The sequence below is a fragment of the Lissotriton helveticus genome, chromosome 5_1 (genome assembly GCF_964261635.1).
Source record: "Lissotriton helveticus chromosome 5_1, aLisHel1.1, whole genome shotgun sequence".
Taxonomy (NCBI): Eukaryota; Metazoa; Chordata; class Amphibia; order Caudata; family Salamandridae; genus Lissotriton; species Lissotriton helveticus.
Genome location: NC_136065.1, coordinates 319,841,577 through 319,855,332, shown reverse-complemented (window position 1 = coordinate 319,855,332; position 13,756 = coordinate 319,841,577). Strand labels below are relative to the sequence as shown.

General features: G+C 42.6%; 1 protein-coding gene across 1 annotated transcript in view; it reads right to left on the bottom strand.

Moving 5' to 3' along the window:
- The window catches only part of TTLL10 (tubulin tyrosine ligase like 10), a 389,096-nt gene that overhangs the window by 89,937 nt on the left and 285,403 nt on the right, over nt 1-13,756 (bottom strand). The window contains exon 5 of the mRNA XM_078642368.1: nt 11,950-12,070. Within this exon, the coding sequence (XP_078498494.1) occupies nt 11,950-12,070 (121 nt within the window). The remainder of the gene's footprint in view (nt 1-11,949; nt 12,071-13,756) is intronic.

Below are 13,756 nucleotides of genomic sequence, written 5' to 3'. Positions count from 1 at the left end.
AAGTTCGATCAAGTTCGAAAATGCCGCAACTGAGCAGTCTCGAGCATGATTGCTATCGTCGATGTCAGGATCAGCAATGCTCACAGAAGGTCGTACCTGGGTGATGTTGCTCTCCTCTCGTACTTCACTACCCCCTAATCGTAGTGGCGAAGTCTCAACGAATGCCGTCATCAGGATGGGTAACCGCTGGGGACAACACGATGCATGAGCTGTTACAGGACTTAGCAAAGTATCTGTATCCAATGGTACTGCTGATGGTAGTGTAAGACAGACGTCCAACACGCATTCTTCTCCGCATAGCATATATCGAAGCACAGGTAAGATGCAATTCTGCCAGATGGGTCTGAATGAAAGAAACCAGGTCATATTCAGATCTCTTAGCCGGGCTAATCCAAGGACTTTAGTTATGCGGTCCCGATAGCGTATAGCCAGGATCGTTTCTTCCATTGTTGCTGGAGTCTTGTCTGCGATTTGGCTTGCCATATCGAAGCAGAAGTATCAAAAATAAAATGCCTGCTACGAGTCCCAACAGAAGTGGTAGGCCGCCAAAGACAGAATGGACAAAATTCGGAAAAATGCCCAGAACTGTTTCGAAGGGTGTTAACAGTCCCGAAAAAATTGTCTTAAATATATGTGGGATACCACTGGTATCACACATATTTAAGATTTGGCTTAGCATTTCTACGAAATGCACTGGGCAATTTGTTGATAAAAGGGTATGTATCTCTGCCGTTGTCCTTGCAACTTGCAGATCATACGTTTCTTTTGATGAAGTCAAAGGAACCGTTGTCTGTAAAAGGACAGACTTGATTCTGCTTAAAGTATCAATTCGAATAGAAGAGATATTCAAAGAAGGCCACATTTTTGCCTCCATGTCTGGAGTGCTGTTTGGATACAATACTTGCATACAGCAAGTGACCATGGAGCTCACGCTTACAAGATAAGCTTTTCCTGGCACCATGCCACAACAGCTGTGGTCCACTATTAGAATGTAACTCCCATTAGAAAGTCGTCTAAAGAATGGCTCTATTCGTGTTGCAGGTGTGCCATGCTGGTGACATGAAAGGTTATTTGAAGTCCCCTCACAGGCCCCATGTAGGCCAATATCTTGACACAGAAGTATACCGCTTAGTGATTGTTTGCAATTTTTCCCACTAAGAAATACATTCTGTTTCTTTTCACTGTAACATGTGTGTGTGTAAGGCAATTTCCATGATGACTTAATGTACCCTTTACCCAACCTTTCATACTGGCCTGCTGGTATATACTCTTGACAGTATTTAAATTGGAAAGTTGTTATCGGAATTGTGATTATTCCATGTATTATCCATTCAATGACAGGTCTTTCTGACATTGTCAATGGTAATCTCTCAAGTTTTTCAATGCTCAGAATCGTATAGTCTGCTCCTTTTTGTGCCAAACTGATTTGTGTATCAGCAAGGTTAAAGATAGAGAATAATGACGTGTTGATTAAACGCCAGGGCACGTAGCCTGAACGCAGATTTTGCAACGTCCAGCCAAGCTGTACAATAGAACGTAATTGGGACTGACAGTGTTGTAACATTAGTAAGTCCTGCTCTATGATATCAATAGCAGAGGATACAATACTGTCCAGTGAATATATTCTGGAGGACAGAGTCATTAACCCATTGTCCACAACAGAAAATGATTTTTCCAAATTAATACGATCAATTTCTCGTATTTTTTCTGCTGTTTTAATTTGCATCACTTTCCAAGCTTCGTTGTAAGTAGCGTATATACCGGCCGCTATGAAACGTTTTTGACGCTGTTTGCGTGGTCCCATTATGAAATCACGCAAGTCAGCACCGTCTTTAAGTAAAGTCAAGTGTTGCTTAATTTTTGTCAGTGTGGATTTCTGTAACCATTCGAGGCAGAGTTTTCCTACACTGTATGTTGTAACTATCCCTGGATGTTGTCTCTGGGAGTATCTAGGGTCTGGCCTGGTCATTTTTAACCCCTGTGTTTTGTTCAGGAATCTATCTTGACAGTTATTTGTGTCTGTGGGCCAGATCAACCATTTTTTCCAATCAGGATGTGTTCTGTTTTGGTTAAAAATATGGGATACGTCTATTTCAAAATCTGTAGTGCTATTACTGTCAGGTGTTGGCTTTGGAATAGACGGTTTGTTGAAGTCTTTAATTTTGTTAAGGCCAAGACCGGTTGTCTGATGAATTGTGTCATTCAAGAATATAATTTGTTCTGGGATCATGCAGGCTCTAAATAATGCTTCTAAACCTTGGACCTGCCAATCTTTGGTACCCCAGATGGTTTTTGTTTCAATGTTGTTTTTCCAGAAATCAAAACCAAATGTGGTCATTTTTTCATAAAATGTTTCTGAGTAGATCAATTTAGTATTTGTCAGCATTGTTTTCATTCCTGTCTTATTTAACAATTTGAAATAAAACGTTTCTGCATTACTTGTGTTGAATCCTGAGAAGTACGGGAATTTCCCGAAAAATGCTTTTGAACTACCTTTTGGTGGAGTTGCACAATGTTCCCATTGATTATAATTAAAAACATCTCTAGGTTGAGCAGATTTATGCAAATAATGGTGTGCAAAGTGATTGTAGCTGTACATTTCTTCATAATTAGATGAACCCTGTAAGAAGTCATGTTCTTTAAATTTTGCTGACATAACTAAATCTGACATCATATCATTAATACTTTCAAAGTCCCAATCATCAGAGAATGTACTCGGTTTTACAAAGTCACTTAATGAAACCTTGAACTGGTGTGGATATTTCAAGAGCTCGACCGGGCAATAGATTTCGTAATCTGTTTTATCCCAAACTACCCCACCGGGTATTGGATAGGCTGTGACATTCACTGATGATAGTTCTCTTTTCTCGATGTGAGATGACTTGTGTGGCTTTAGGACCAAGTTGATGTTCTGACTTGCTGTTTCCATTGTACTGTATTTTCCCTCAATGAATTTTCCCAAACAAAGAACCATGATGAGCCAAAGCAGGAGGAAAAATACACCTAACACAATCCAAAATTCAATCCATGGAGAAATCAGATAGGTTTCTTTGAGTTGATGAAAGAGTTCTGTTACTTTGTCTTTAAATGTTTTTGTTGTTGGCTGTTCTTCAGGCTCGCTTGGATCCTCAGAAAAGTCATCGAAATTGATGAAGTAGCCAGATGCAGTTCTGTCAATTGTTGGAATTGCTTCCGGATTTTCAGTTGCTTTCGCATTCTTTGTTTCATTAGCATAGTCCGAGGCTACATCGTTGCAGACAGGTGTTTCTTGACGAACTGTTGCAATTTGGGTTTCAAGAGGCACAAGTTCCATGGCATTGTTGCATAGTCCTTTTTTATTCACTGCAGGTTTATCAAATGTGATTAGTGTCTCAGTTTGAACCTCTTGTATTGTAGCAAGTTTTGGTGTTCTGCTACATCTTGGGAGTCCACTGGGCCTACTACTTATTATTGGCCACATGATTGTGGTTTTACCAGGTCGATGGATACAACTTGGTTCTCCTTTTTACCAGCAAGGGGCGGTAGTACAACTGATCTCGTTCCGCTGACAGCAAAGACAGGTACTGCTTTTCTGTAAGAAGGCCCAAATTCCTTCTTCACCGCGATCTTCTCTCTGACCAGATCCCCAATTTTTGGAATCCAGACAGGCCTTGCTCGGACAGGTGGTTTATCTTCAGTGGCTGTTGGCTGCTGTTTTAACTTTACGTTGCTCAGGTCTTTTCTTGTTTCATTTAAATCCTGTAAAATAGCCAAACGATCTTTGATATCAAAGCATTTTTCTTCTACCACTGAAGTCTGACTATCTAAGTCCTGAATATGCATTCTAGTCCCGAACAATAGTTCGTACGGACTGAAACCTTTTAGAGAATTTCTTGGCAGATTATTAAGACTACGTTGGACACTTGTTAAATGCTGGACCCACCCATCACCCGAACCTAATACCCTCGCCATTATAGATTGCTTTATGTCTCGTTTTTTCTTTCCACAATCCCATTTCCCTCAGGATGGAAGGGACAAGAGTTCCGCAATGCAATGCCCATGCTGGTCATGGCCTCCTTATAAGCTCGAGAGCTAAAAGCAGGTCCCTGGTCAGAATGTAGCATGCCAATTGCGTATGTGCCGATATAGGCTCGCAAATCTTTTATAACAGTTCTGGCGTCAGCCGAGCGCTGGTGTCTACATTTTAAGTGATTCTAGTCTTAAACATAAATGGGATGTATTTTTCCTGCTGGATTTTGCGTATAGATTGCCTTATCCTATCTATACGAAGAGCCTTGGCAATACTCCGGCCGGTTCGCCACTGCGATCTCTGTTGCAGTTTGGACAGTTTATTGCAAATTTGTGTTGTTGCAGGCTCATTCCTCGCCACCAATATTCTGATTGTAATTCTTTCAGAGATTCATTGATCTTCTGGTGCCTTAGACCTAATCTCATATGTGCTTCTTGAATCAAGAAGATCCTCCTGTTCGTGTTTGGAATTACTCTATCCCCCACTCCAGGGATTCGAGCAAAAGGAACGGAGTTTGCATCGATTATGTATGTATAATTGAGTGGATAGTTCACGGGTAGTGCTGCGCAGTTGCCTTGTAAAGACGTTTTTACCGCCAGCATGGTTTCTCCGTCTATGTATTTTTCTGAACGCTTTTTTGTGACTACGGAAGCCGGGTTAGTTGCTTACGCTGTGGCTGTGTTAGCCAATGAATTCCCTGCAGCGTGAACGCCATCACGCTGATGACTCAGTGTATGTATCACGTGAGTCTTTTGTAGTTCCTTCTGCAAAGGAACTACTTGTTCCCAAAGCGTTTTATGCTTGATTGTGCCACCTTTCGCATCTTTGAAACCGTTTTAAAACCAGTTCTGCAAGTCATTATTGTAAGATTTGACACAGTAATGTGAATCGCACACTATTAGTGCGGGAAATTCGCGATCCGCAATATCGAGTGCCATCTTTAAAGCAAGCAGTTCAGTTCGTTGATCGGAACCATCTTTTACAGATTGAGTCATAGTTACCAATGGTCTCAATTTTCCTTTGTGACACCGGCATTTAACAACCGCGCATGCAGCACTGTAATTGTGTTTACCCCCAACTGCGGGTTGTGCAGATCCGTCTGTATATATTACACAGGAGTAAAGTTGTAGAGGCAGAATCTCGATTGGCAGAGGATATTCTAATTCATATTTTAGATTTTTTAATTTTTTAATTTCCGGGTCAAAGTAGTATTTCACTTCTTCTGCAGCAAGAGAATTTTCCCATTCGATTCATTTTGGATCTAATGCCACGTTAGTCAAATTGCGTGGGCTTGTTAATGCCTCAAAGGCTGATTCTGCTGTTGAAACAGTTATCCTTTTGCCTTGTGCTTGGGCTCTTTCTTTTGCTACAGCATTTTGAACCGCATTTACAATGTTTTCTGTAATACTGAATGTTTTTTCAGCTTGTGTGTACAAGTTTGATTTGTAAGCTATTGGTACCTTTTCTCCCTCATTAGAGGTCAGGTACGTGAATCCGCATCTTCCTGGGATGACTCGGATTACAAGGTTGCGTGTGTTTTCGCGAGTTTGTAATTTTGTTTTAGCTAACATGTCTGCTTGCAATGATCTCAAACTTTCTGTGTGTTTTTGAGTCCAATTGATTGGTTTGAAATCAGGTTTTATTAATTCATAGAGAGGTTTAACCCTCCCTGCATAATTTATAATGTAAGTTCTTCCGAAATTCAGAAAACCTAGTATTGATTGTAAGTTCTTCAGCGTTTTTGGTGCTTGGAGTACAGCGCATTTCTCTAAGAAATTGTCTGCTAGACTTTTGCCTTCACTTGATAATTCATATCCTAAAAACAGGACAGTTAGATGGGCAATTCGTGACTTTTTAAAGTTGAATTTGTAACCCTCTGCTGCGAACCCAAGTATTATGGTGTTCACTCTTTTCAAGTGAGTATCCAAGTCATCATCTGTCAGATAGATGTCATCGACATATGATAATGCCTCATCATCATATATTTGTAGTAACTCTGTTACTCTTGCTGAGAATAATCCTGGGCTATTCTTGAATCCCTGTGGGAGTCGACAGAAATTTTTCTGCGACCCCATTATTGAGAAAGCGGTCAAATACCTGCTTTCAGGTGCAATGTTTTGACAAAAGAATCCATTAGAGATGTCTAATGTTGTTTTGTATTTTTTGCGCACGATGTTATTCATTAGTGCTGCACTGTGTGAGTTTTGTACTGCAAATGTCTTGCAACATGAGTTAAGGTGTCTGTAGTCCAAAACTAGACGATATGAATCGTTTGGTTTGGAGACAGGAAACAATGGATTGTTTATTTGAGAGGTGCATGTTTCAATCACCCCCTGGTATTCAAGTTGATCTAAGATCTCCCTGACTTGTTTTTTAGCTTCTTGCTTAATTGGGTACTGCCTTTGTGCAGTTGGTTGACATTTTAACTGGATTTTGTGAGGAGGAGAGTCCTCATCCCATCCAACATGATTTTTGTATAATGCAGGAGCTTGGGCTACTGCCCATTTTCTTGCATATGTATATTTTTTATGAATTGGAATATGGTTTGAGAAGGCAGGCATAATCATTTCTTAGCCATGAGGGCACTCCCTGACAAACTCTGGTGGCCAGTCTTTCTCAGCTAAAAGGATGTCATAGCCTTTTGAAAGATTATCCCAAAAGAGACCCCTTACTTTCCTAGTCTTATCTCCCTCTATACGTAATGTTATTTCCTATATTTTATGAGGTTTGCTAACTCTGGTATCTGCAGTTTCCACCTGAATGTATTCATTCGTGTCCACTGTCTCCAGAAGATTCATCAAGATCTTGCGAGCTATGGTCACTTCTGCTGCGCTGTCTAGCATTGTCTGGGCCCACTCTCCGTTTTTCAGTTGTGTCCTCAGTATCCTCGGCATGTTTAATTATTTTAATACTGGCTACCTTCTTTCTTGGAAATTGTAATTTTTTACTTTGATGAGCAGGTTCTTTGTCTTTGGACTTGACGTGCTCTTCCCTGTGTTCTAACCGTCCTCTTCTTTCCGATTTCTGCGAGGAAGTCTGAAAAGATCGAGAGGGACGTGTATCAATATCTTGATATCTATCAGGTTTTTTCAAATTATCCCTATTTCTAAGGTTGTATCTTTTCTCAGAGGGCTCCCTCTGGGGAGACTTGTGTCCTTGGTCCGGAGATCTTTCTCTCCGCCGAGGAGTCCTACCTCTGGACTGGAATCTTTTTTCTTTGGGAGTGGATTGTTTATTTCCATCCCAGCTCTTTTTTGGAGTGTTTAAATTATTTTTAATAAATATTTTTTCAGGATTTTCAGTTAGTTGGGGTTTTACTGGTTTCCCACCCAAACTATCTCTTCCTAGTTCTTCATAGGATTTCTCTATGATTCTGGCAAGTTCAAATGGTTGTTCTGCTATATCTGTTTCTTTCAATTTCTGGAGGTAAGTTATATCCTCCGTTGCCAATTGAACTAACTCTCTATATGCCTTTGTTAATTCTTTTATTTTTACTAAGAGTTCTTCGCTTGACATTTTATTAATGTCTGGATGTGGTGTGTAGCTGGCTAGAACCGGCCACGTTGCTCCTGGTCTACCTAGTGGACCGAGCCTGGTGATGTGATTATTATGTTTTAGGGCGCCTTTAAACCAGAGCAGGTGCTCTTGGTATTTTAATGGGATTTCAACCTCCTCGAAAGGGGTGTATTCATCCGGAGGTTCCTCTATTTTGTAATAGTGGAAGTCGTGTGTGACAGCGTTTGCTGCTGGAAAGTTTATCCATGAATAGAATACCTCTGTCTGCCGATATTCATGGGCCTCAATTACGAATACGACTATTCCACCTCTCGGTGTTAGTCCATTTTCTATAAGTTTCAGAGTTATAGTTTTCCTTATGTTGACCGGATTGAGTATAACACATTTCCTTGGAGACTTGTGTCATCCGCTAGAAGTCGAGCTGCTATTCTAGCTGCCTCCCTTTCGTCTTCACTTTCTGACATTTTTACTGACAGAAAGGTTTTTGTTGCAGATCAAGTTTCAAGGAAACTAAGATAAGGTGCACAATATTTTGGAACACTGTATCCTTCAACGTTGACTATACCAAAAACTATACATAGGAATCTCTTCCTACTAAGCTCCGGCGGATTTTAACCTTTTACCCACTCCAGACGTCTTTTGGAGTATTTACGGGAAAAGGGTTCTGTGTGAAAAAGCACGACTGAGTTACTCTAACGTCTTGCGTTAGATTTATCGCCTTACCAAACGTTGGGCGCCATGTAGTGTAGTTCCTATATTCCCAATAGGCTCTGCCCATTGGAATAATATATTCAGCAGTGTAGACGTAGGACTGGGGTTATCTAGGTCTCTACTAACTATATTAGACTTAAGTTTTGCCAGCTAGCTCAGAGGTCACTAGAAACTTTTTTCGAATAAACGAGGAGGAGTTTAACCTCCCTGGATAGACAAGAAGGGATTAGCTTCTGACAACCATATAACATGACAACTTTGCTCCCTCAGAATAAGAGTGTATCTCTAGAGTCGTGTGAAAACAATAGACAGCTATTTCGCTCAGTCAAGTGTGCATACTTAGTTTCACCAGAGTGCAGAGAAAAGAAAGACGGGCGTTTTCAATAAAAGGTTGTTATTCATTGAGCAGTCTTCTTTCTCATACAAGAGAAATGAATTGCCACAATTGCAATACTCATAGTAAAGTAAAGTGCGTACAGTAAAAGGAGGATTAAGAAATAATACTGTAAAAGCATTGATATGGTTTCTTAGCCATAAGATACTTTAAAATAGATAAAATATATACATACTTATATACATTGACTAACGTACTCAACTGGTGCTTCTAAATACGCCTACCCCGGTGTACCTGACCTAAGCCTAATACGTGGGAAGGAGTAAGTAAGTAGCAATTTAAGTTAAGTTTGTTTTTGCCAAGAATCTGACTCAAGAATTCTCTTTACGGGTTTAGTCAGCTCCGTACCTGGGTATGAGAAAGCAGGAGGTCTTGTATCTCTCTCTCAGGACTCGATATCCCAGTAACCCGCGAAGGTATCTGGAAACACCGGAGCTGGATTTCTCGGCAGGAGAAAAGCCAGCGTCTCTCTCAGTGCGTCAAAAGGGAGGGGCAGCGTCCGTGAGCTCTCGCATCAGCTGGGCTCTCGGGCAAGTAGATAGCTGCTCTGCTCCAAAACCACCACCGTGTTTGCTTAAGGCAACATTGGCATATTTATACCTGAAAGGTGCCGGGTTTGACGTAAGGTTGGACATAAGACGTCAATAAAGATGTCACTAAGAACTGGCCGTTCTTACAGTGCTTTACAGGAGTTCTAGGACGAAATCAAAACAAAAGCAATGGGGATTTCCCAGGTTGCTGGAGGTTTGGTTTGTTTAGAGAACTCGTTGTGCTTTCTAGGAGTCTGGGGAAGTAGCCTTGCTTAATGTGACAGCATGTGCTACGACTGAATATGGATATGATTACTATGCCGTTATAGGGATATTATTCATTATAACCGAACAAGGGCATAAAATAGTAATATCGATTTAGGCTCCTGGATAAAAACACAATACTACAAGTTGGTGGCAAATAACGAAAACAAAAAAAAGCAATTTAATGCAAATTGCTTCAGTGCCATGTTGTAGGCATGTATGTCTGCAACATGTGCACCCATAAACAATTGAGGGGTGCAACAGGGTGTCAAAGTGACACCCTTCCACCCTTCAATTTTTTTCCCCTTTTGATTCGGTAATTGAAGGCCCATAGGAATGAATGGTAATTACTGAATCGGTAAATACCGATTCGGTAAATACCGAATCTTAACGATTCGGTAATTTTTACCAATTTTTTAGCTACATAGCTTTTACTGATTCGTAAATACCGAATCAGTAAAATTCGGTGTTTACGAATCGGTAAATACTATTTACCTACATGAGGCCCTAGATCTCCCCGTGCCTGAAAGTGTAACGTAACCGGTGCTCATGTAAAGCGCTCCAATACTTTTGGGTTGAGTTCGCACTATATAAATCTGCAATATAAAAAAAAAAAGGGCCACAGCCCCTGTGCGGGAAGAAATGTGATGCCCCTGCGGATGCTTGTGAATAAAATGAGACAGCAGGGGGGGCCTTTTTGTGTTCACGGGTCAGTCCCTGGTTCAGCAGTGACTGGCCCCGATCACAAACCTCTCTGGACCTCCCTCACCTAAATCACCCATATCTTAGCTGCCAAATGTGTTGATGGTGGGTGTCAGCAGGGATCAGAGGGTGAACGGAGGGCAAGGAAGGGGGGTAATGGTGTGTTAAAAACATTGCCAACATATGATAGTATGATAATAAAGGACTACTTCAAATAGGCAAATCTGACAGAAAAACGATCGCTCAGGGACAAAGACAAGGCTGGAGCAAGATGAGAGAGCACCTCTTTTTTTCTAGAGTTTTTTCTAGAGCAAACTTGACCCAAAGGTATCAGGCATTAGAGCGCTTTACATGAGCACCAGTTGTGTTATATAAGGACACATTCATTTTTGTAGGCACAGGGAGATTAAGTGATCTGCCCAGAATCACAGGATGGTGAGCATCATTGCCAAGATACGAACCGGGTTTCCCAGATTTGAGGTCAACCGCTCTAGCCGTTAGGCTACATCCTCACCCCATCTTTTCCTGATCTCACTTGTAGGACTATCAACATCTGTGTCAAAGCAGTGGAGTAGCTATGGGGGGCCGAGGGAAATGTGGCTCACCCTGGGCGTCACTTTTTCGAGGGAGGAGGTGAGTTTTGTTTTATTTTTTTCTTTAATCTCCCTCATCGGCGTGTCTAAAGCCAACCTCTCCCCCCGCTTGTTGGCTCATTGTCGCCCGCAACCGCGCGCTCGGCATTGGCCGTTCACCAGTACCCCGCTGTTATCAGCACTGGGTGGTGGCAAACTGCAGTATCGCCCTGGGCGTCAAAAGCCCTAGCTACGCCACTGTGTCAAAGCGCTTGAAAAAGCATGTCCCCGTGCTGTTCAGCCTTCTCGGGTGGCCCGTCATCTCCCGAGGACTCTTGTGGCCTCACTGCAGAGAGCCCAAACCACGGGGGGAGCCAACTCGGTTCCACCAAGCTGCACAGCTCACTGCAGAGAGGGCAGCACAGAGAAGTACCTGAAGGTGGGGGCTCGGCCTGGGCTTTAATGGCGCCGGGTCCTGCTGGTGCCAGCACCAACAGTTATAAAAGCCGCTGCTGAGATGGGTCCCCATCGGGCTCTCCATTTTTGCCCTGGCCTCACCATGAGGGTGGAAAAAAAATCTTAACTCTGCAGCAGTACCACCCTTCACTGCCTTTGACGTAACTTCAAAGAGACTCGTTATAGTGCTTTTACAATCTCATACTTTCAGAACTGATACATTTTCAATATTATATACAACAAAGCCATAGTTGTTGATTATTTATCTTATGCAACTAACAACCACTGGCAAAGCCAATAGTCCTGGCTTGTTGTAGGTGTAATGTTACCTGTTGTTTTATAAATCTGTATACTATGACGAGAGAATTTAATACCAGTTGGGCGGCATTCTATTTCAGGGAAGATCTGGCTTGGCAGTTCGGGCTGGACTGTTCCCATGAGGCACAGGGTCAAGACTGATGTGCATGTAGCTGGGTCTGAACTGAGGTGGTGAAGTGAGCTAAAGAACGAGGATGGATTCAACCCAGATCTGTGACAGGGGGTGAGTGTCTGAAAAGATTCCGCGCTTTGTCCATCATCTCCTTGTGTTTGCTTGGCACACTATGCTAAACACAGATTTTTAGCATACATGTTTTTAAGCCACGCCCTTAATTACATTGGGCATGCCACTTTGACAGACCCTCCCAATTTTTTCATCCAAACCTAAAGTCCTGACTAGGTCACATTATTTGTTTTAGACACTGAGCGATTGCGTGATTCAGTGCAGGAAGGGGATGTGGGGTTGCAGATAATCACCTGGGTCCACGGATTCCACTGACTTTGGTCATCAGTCTCTCATACTCCCTCAGGCTATGCAAGAGGCCAATTTTCGTGGTCAGAATCTTGTTGTTTGGGATCTGGTACAGAAGCTGTTCTCCTATATGTCAGGAGACAAAAAGAGCATAGTTATTTAACAGGAGCAGCAATTCTTTTGTGTCTCAGTTTTTCACCGATAGCGCCAATCCAGACTTCAAAAGTGCAAGATCACTCTCAGCGCCCATTCACTCTGCACAAACAAGGTTTCCATGAGGTATACAACTGAATAATCTAAGTTTAGGCCCACTAAAAATATATATTTTCTCCGAAGGTAGAACATTAACAGGCACTGACCATCATTGGTTTGCCAAACACTCCAGAAAGTAGTTTCTCCTCCCAACATGTGGAAGTTTTAGTGAAATGGGAACATGCCACAGTCAGACTTTCAAAGTGAGAATCCTTGGCATTCCCTTAGTCCATCTGGCATTCCCTCAATACATTCTGGCATTCCCTCAGTCCATTCTGCCAAGAGTTTGCCCAGAGGGTCTTCAGTGGCCAAGGATGGTGTAAGATAGATGATATAGTATCTCCCCTCGAGGACCCAAACATTTAGACCTTAGGCTCAGAAGGCCATGGGATGAGATTTTACATAATCTATGCAGTGGTTCAGGCAGATTTAACATTTTCACATAAGCTGGCCCAGGTCTGCCCCTTAGCATGCTGTCAGCTCCAGGCACGCCACTGACACACATTGCAAAACTTTACACCTCTGTACTCCTCATTCAGCCGATGGGCACTGACAAACAGCAAGTGTCTAGAAAGCTATAGCGCCACTTCGATGGGTCTAGAAGCAATTAGAACAAACATTTATTTTTTAATGAGGCTTGTCGACCCCTTCATATTCCCTCCTTGAAAGCCTGTCTATGCAGTTGGCCAGCATCAATGGTCCTGTAGAATATAAGGGAGCCCCACTGTGTGAACCCTCATATTTCTGTTAAAATCTCAGCTTTAAGTTTAAAACCATCAAATCCCACAAGAGAGGGGGAGACAAAGTCCTAAATAGGAGGATAGCTCTTATAAGCAGCGAGGGCCCTCACACACCCTGGGGGATGTAGAGCTTCTCCGGGGCTTCATTTCGCTCAGGACTTCTCGGAGGGTAGGTCGGTCACTAATTGCGTACCTGATGGATGAGTTAGACGAAATGTCATTGAGCGTTCCATGACTCCAGAGCACTTGGCTTATTCCTCTCCACACTCCTGGTCCCTACTCAGAGTACCCCGTTGCAGTTGGTGTATTTGGAGATGGTATGGTTATCTATTTTTACACACAGACATGAACCACCCCTCTAAGAGTAGCCAGTAGGGTTTTTAGGTCCTGAAGAAATGCCACGATCTAGACATAAAGGGGCACGAAACATGTTGACCGATGTCCTTACTAGACTCTCCGATGACCGATGAGCCTACTAGACTCTCTTGCAAGTGCTTGTAGGTTTTTAATCATGACATGGAACCCGCTAACTAAAGTTGGTCCAGCTGGTTCCCATAGCTATTTTTAAATTTACATATCCCCCACACTCTACTCACCTCTGTATAGACACCTCACATTCGACACACACCCGATTCATCATTGGCCAAGATCACAGGCAAAGTATCTCCAGCAAAGAGCCCCCCTGCGGGGCCCACTGGGCATTGCAGCGCCGGCCCAACGAGGAGCTGCGCTATTATGAAGCATGAAATCCCCCGGGGTGTGTGAGGGCCCTTGCTCCTCATAGGAGCTATCCCACCCCGTTTAGGACTTTACCTCCCCC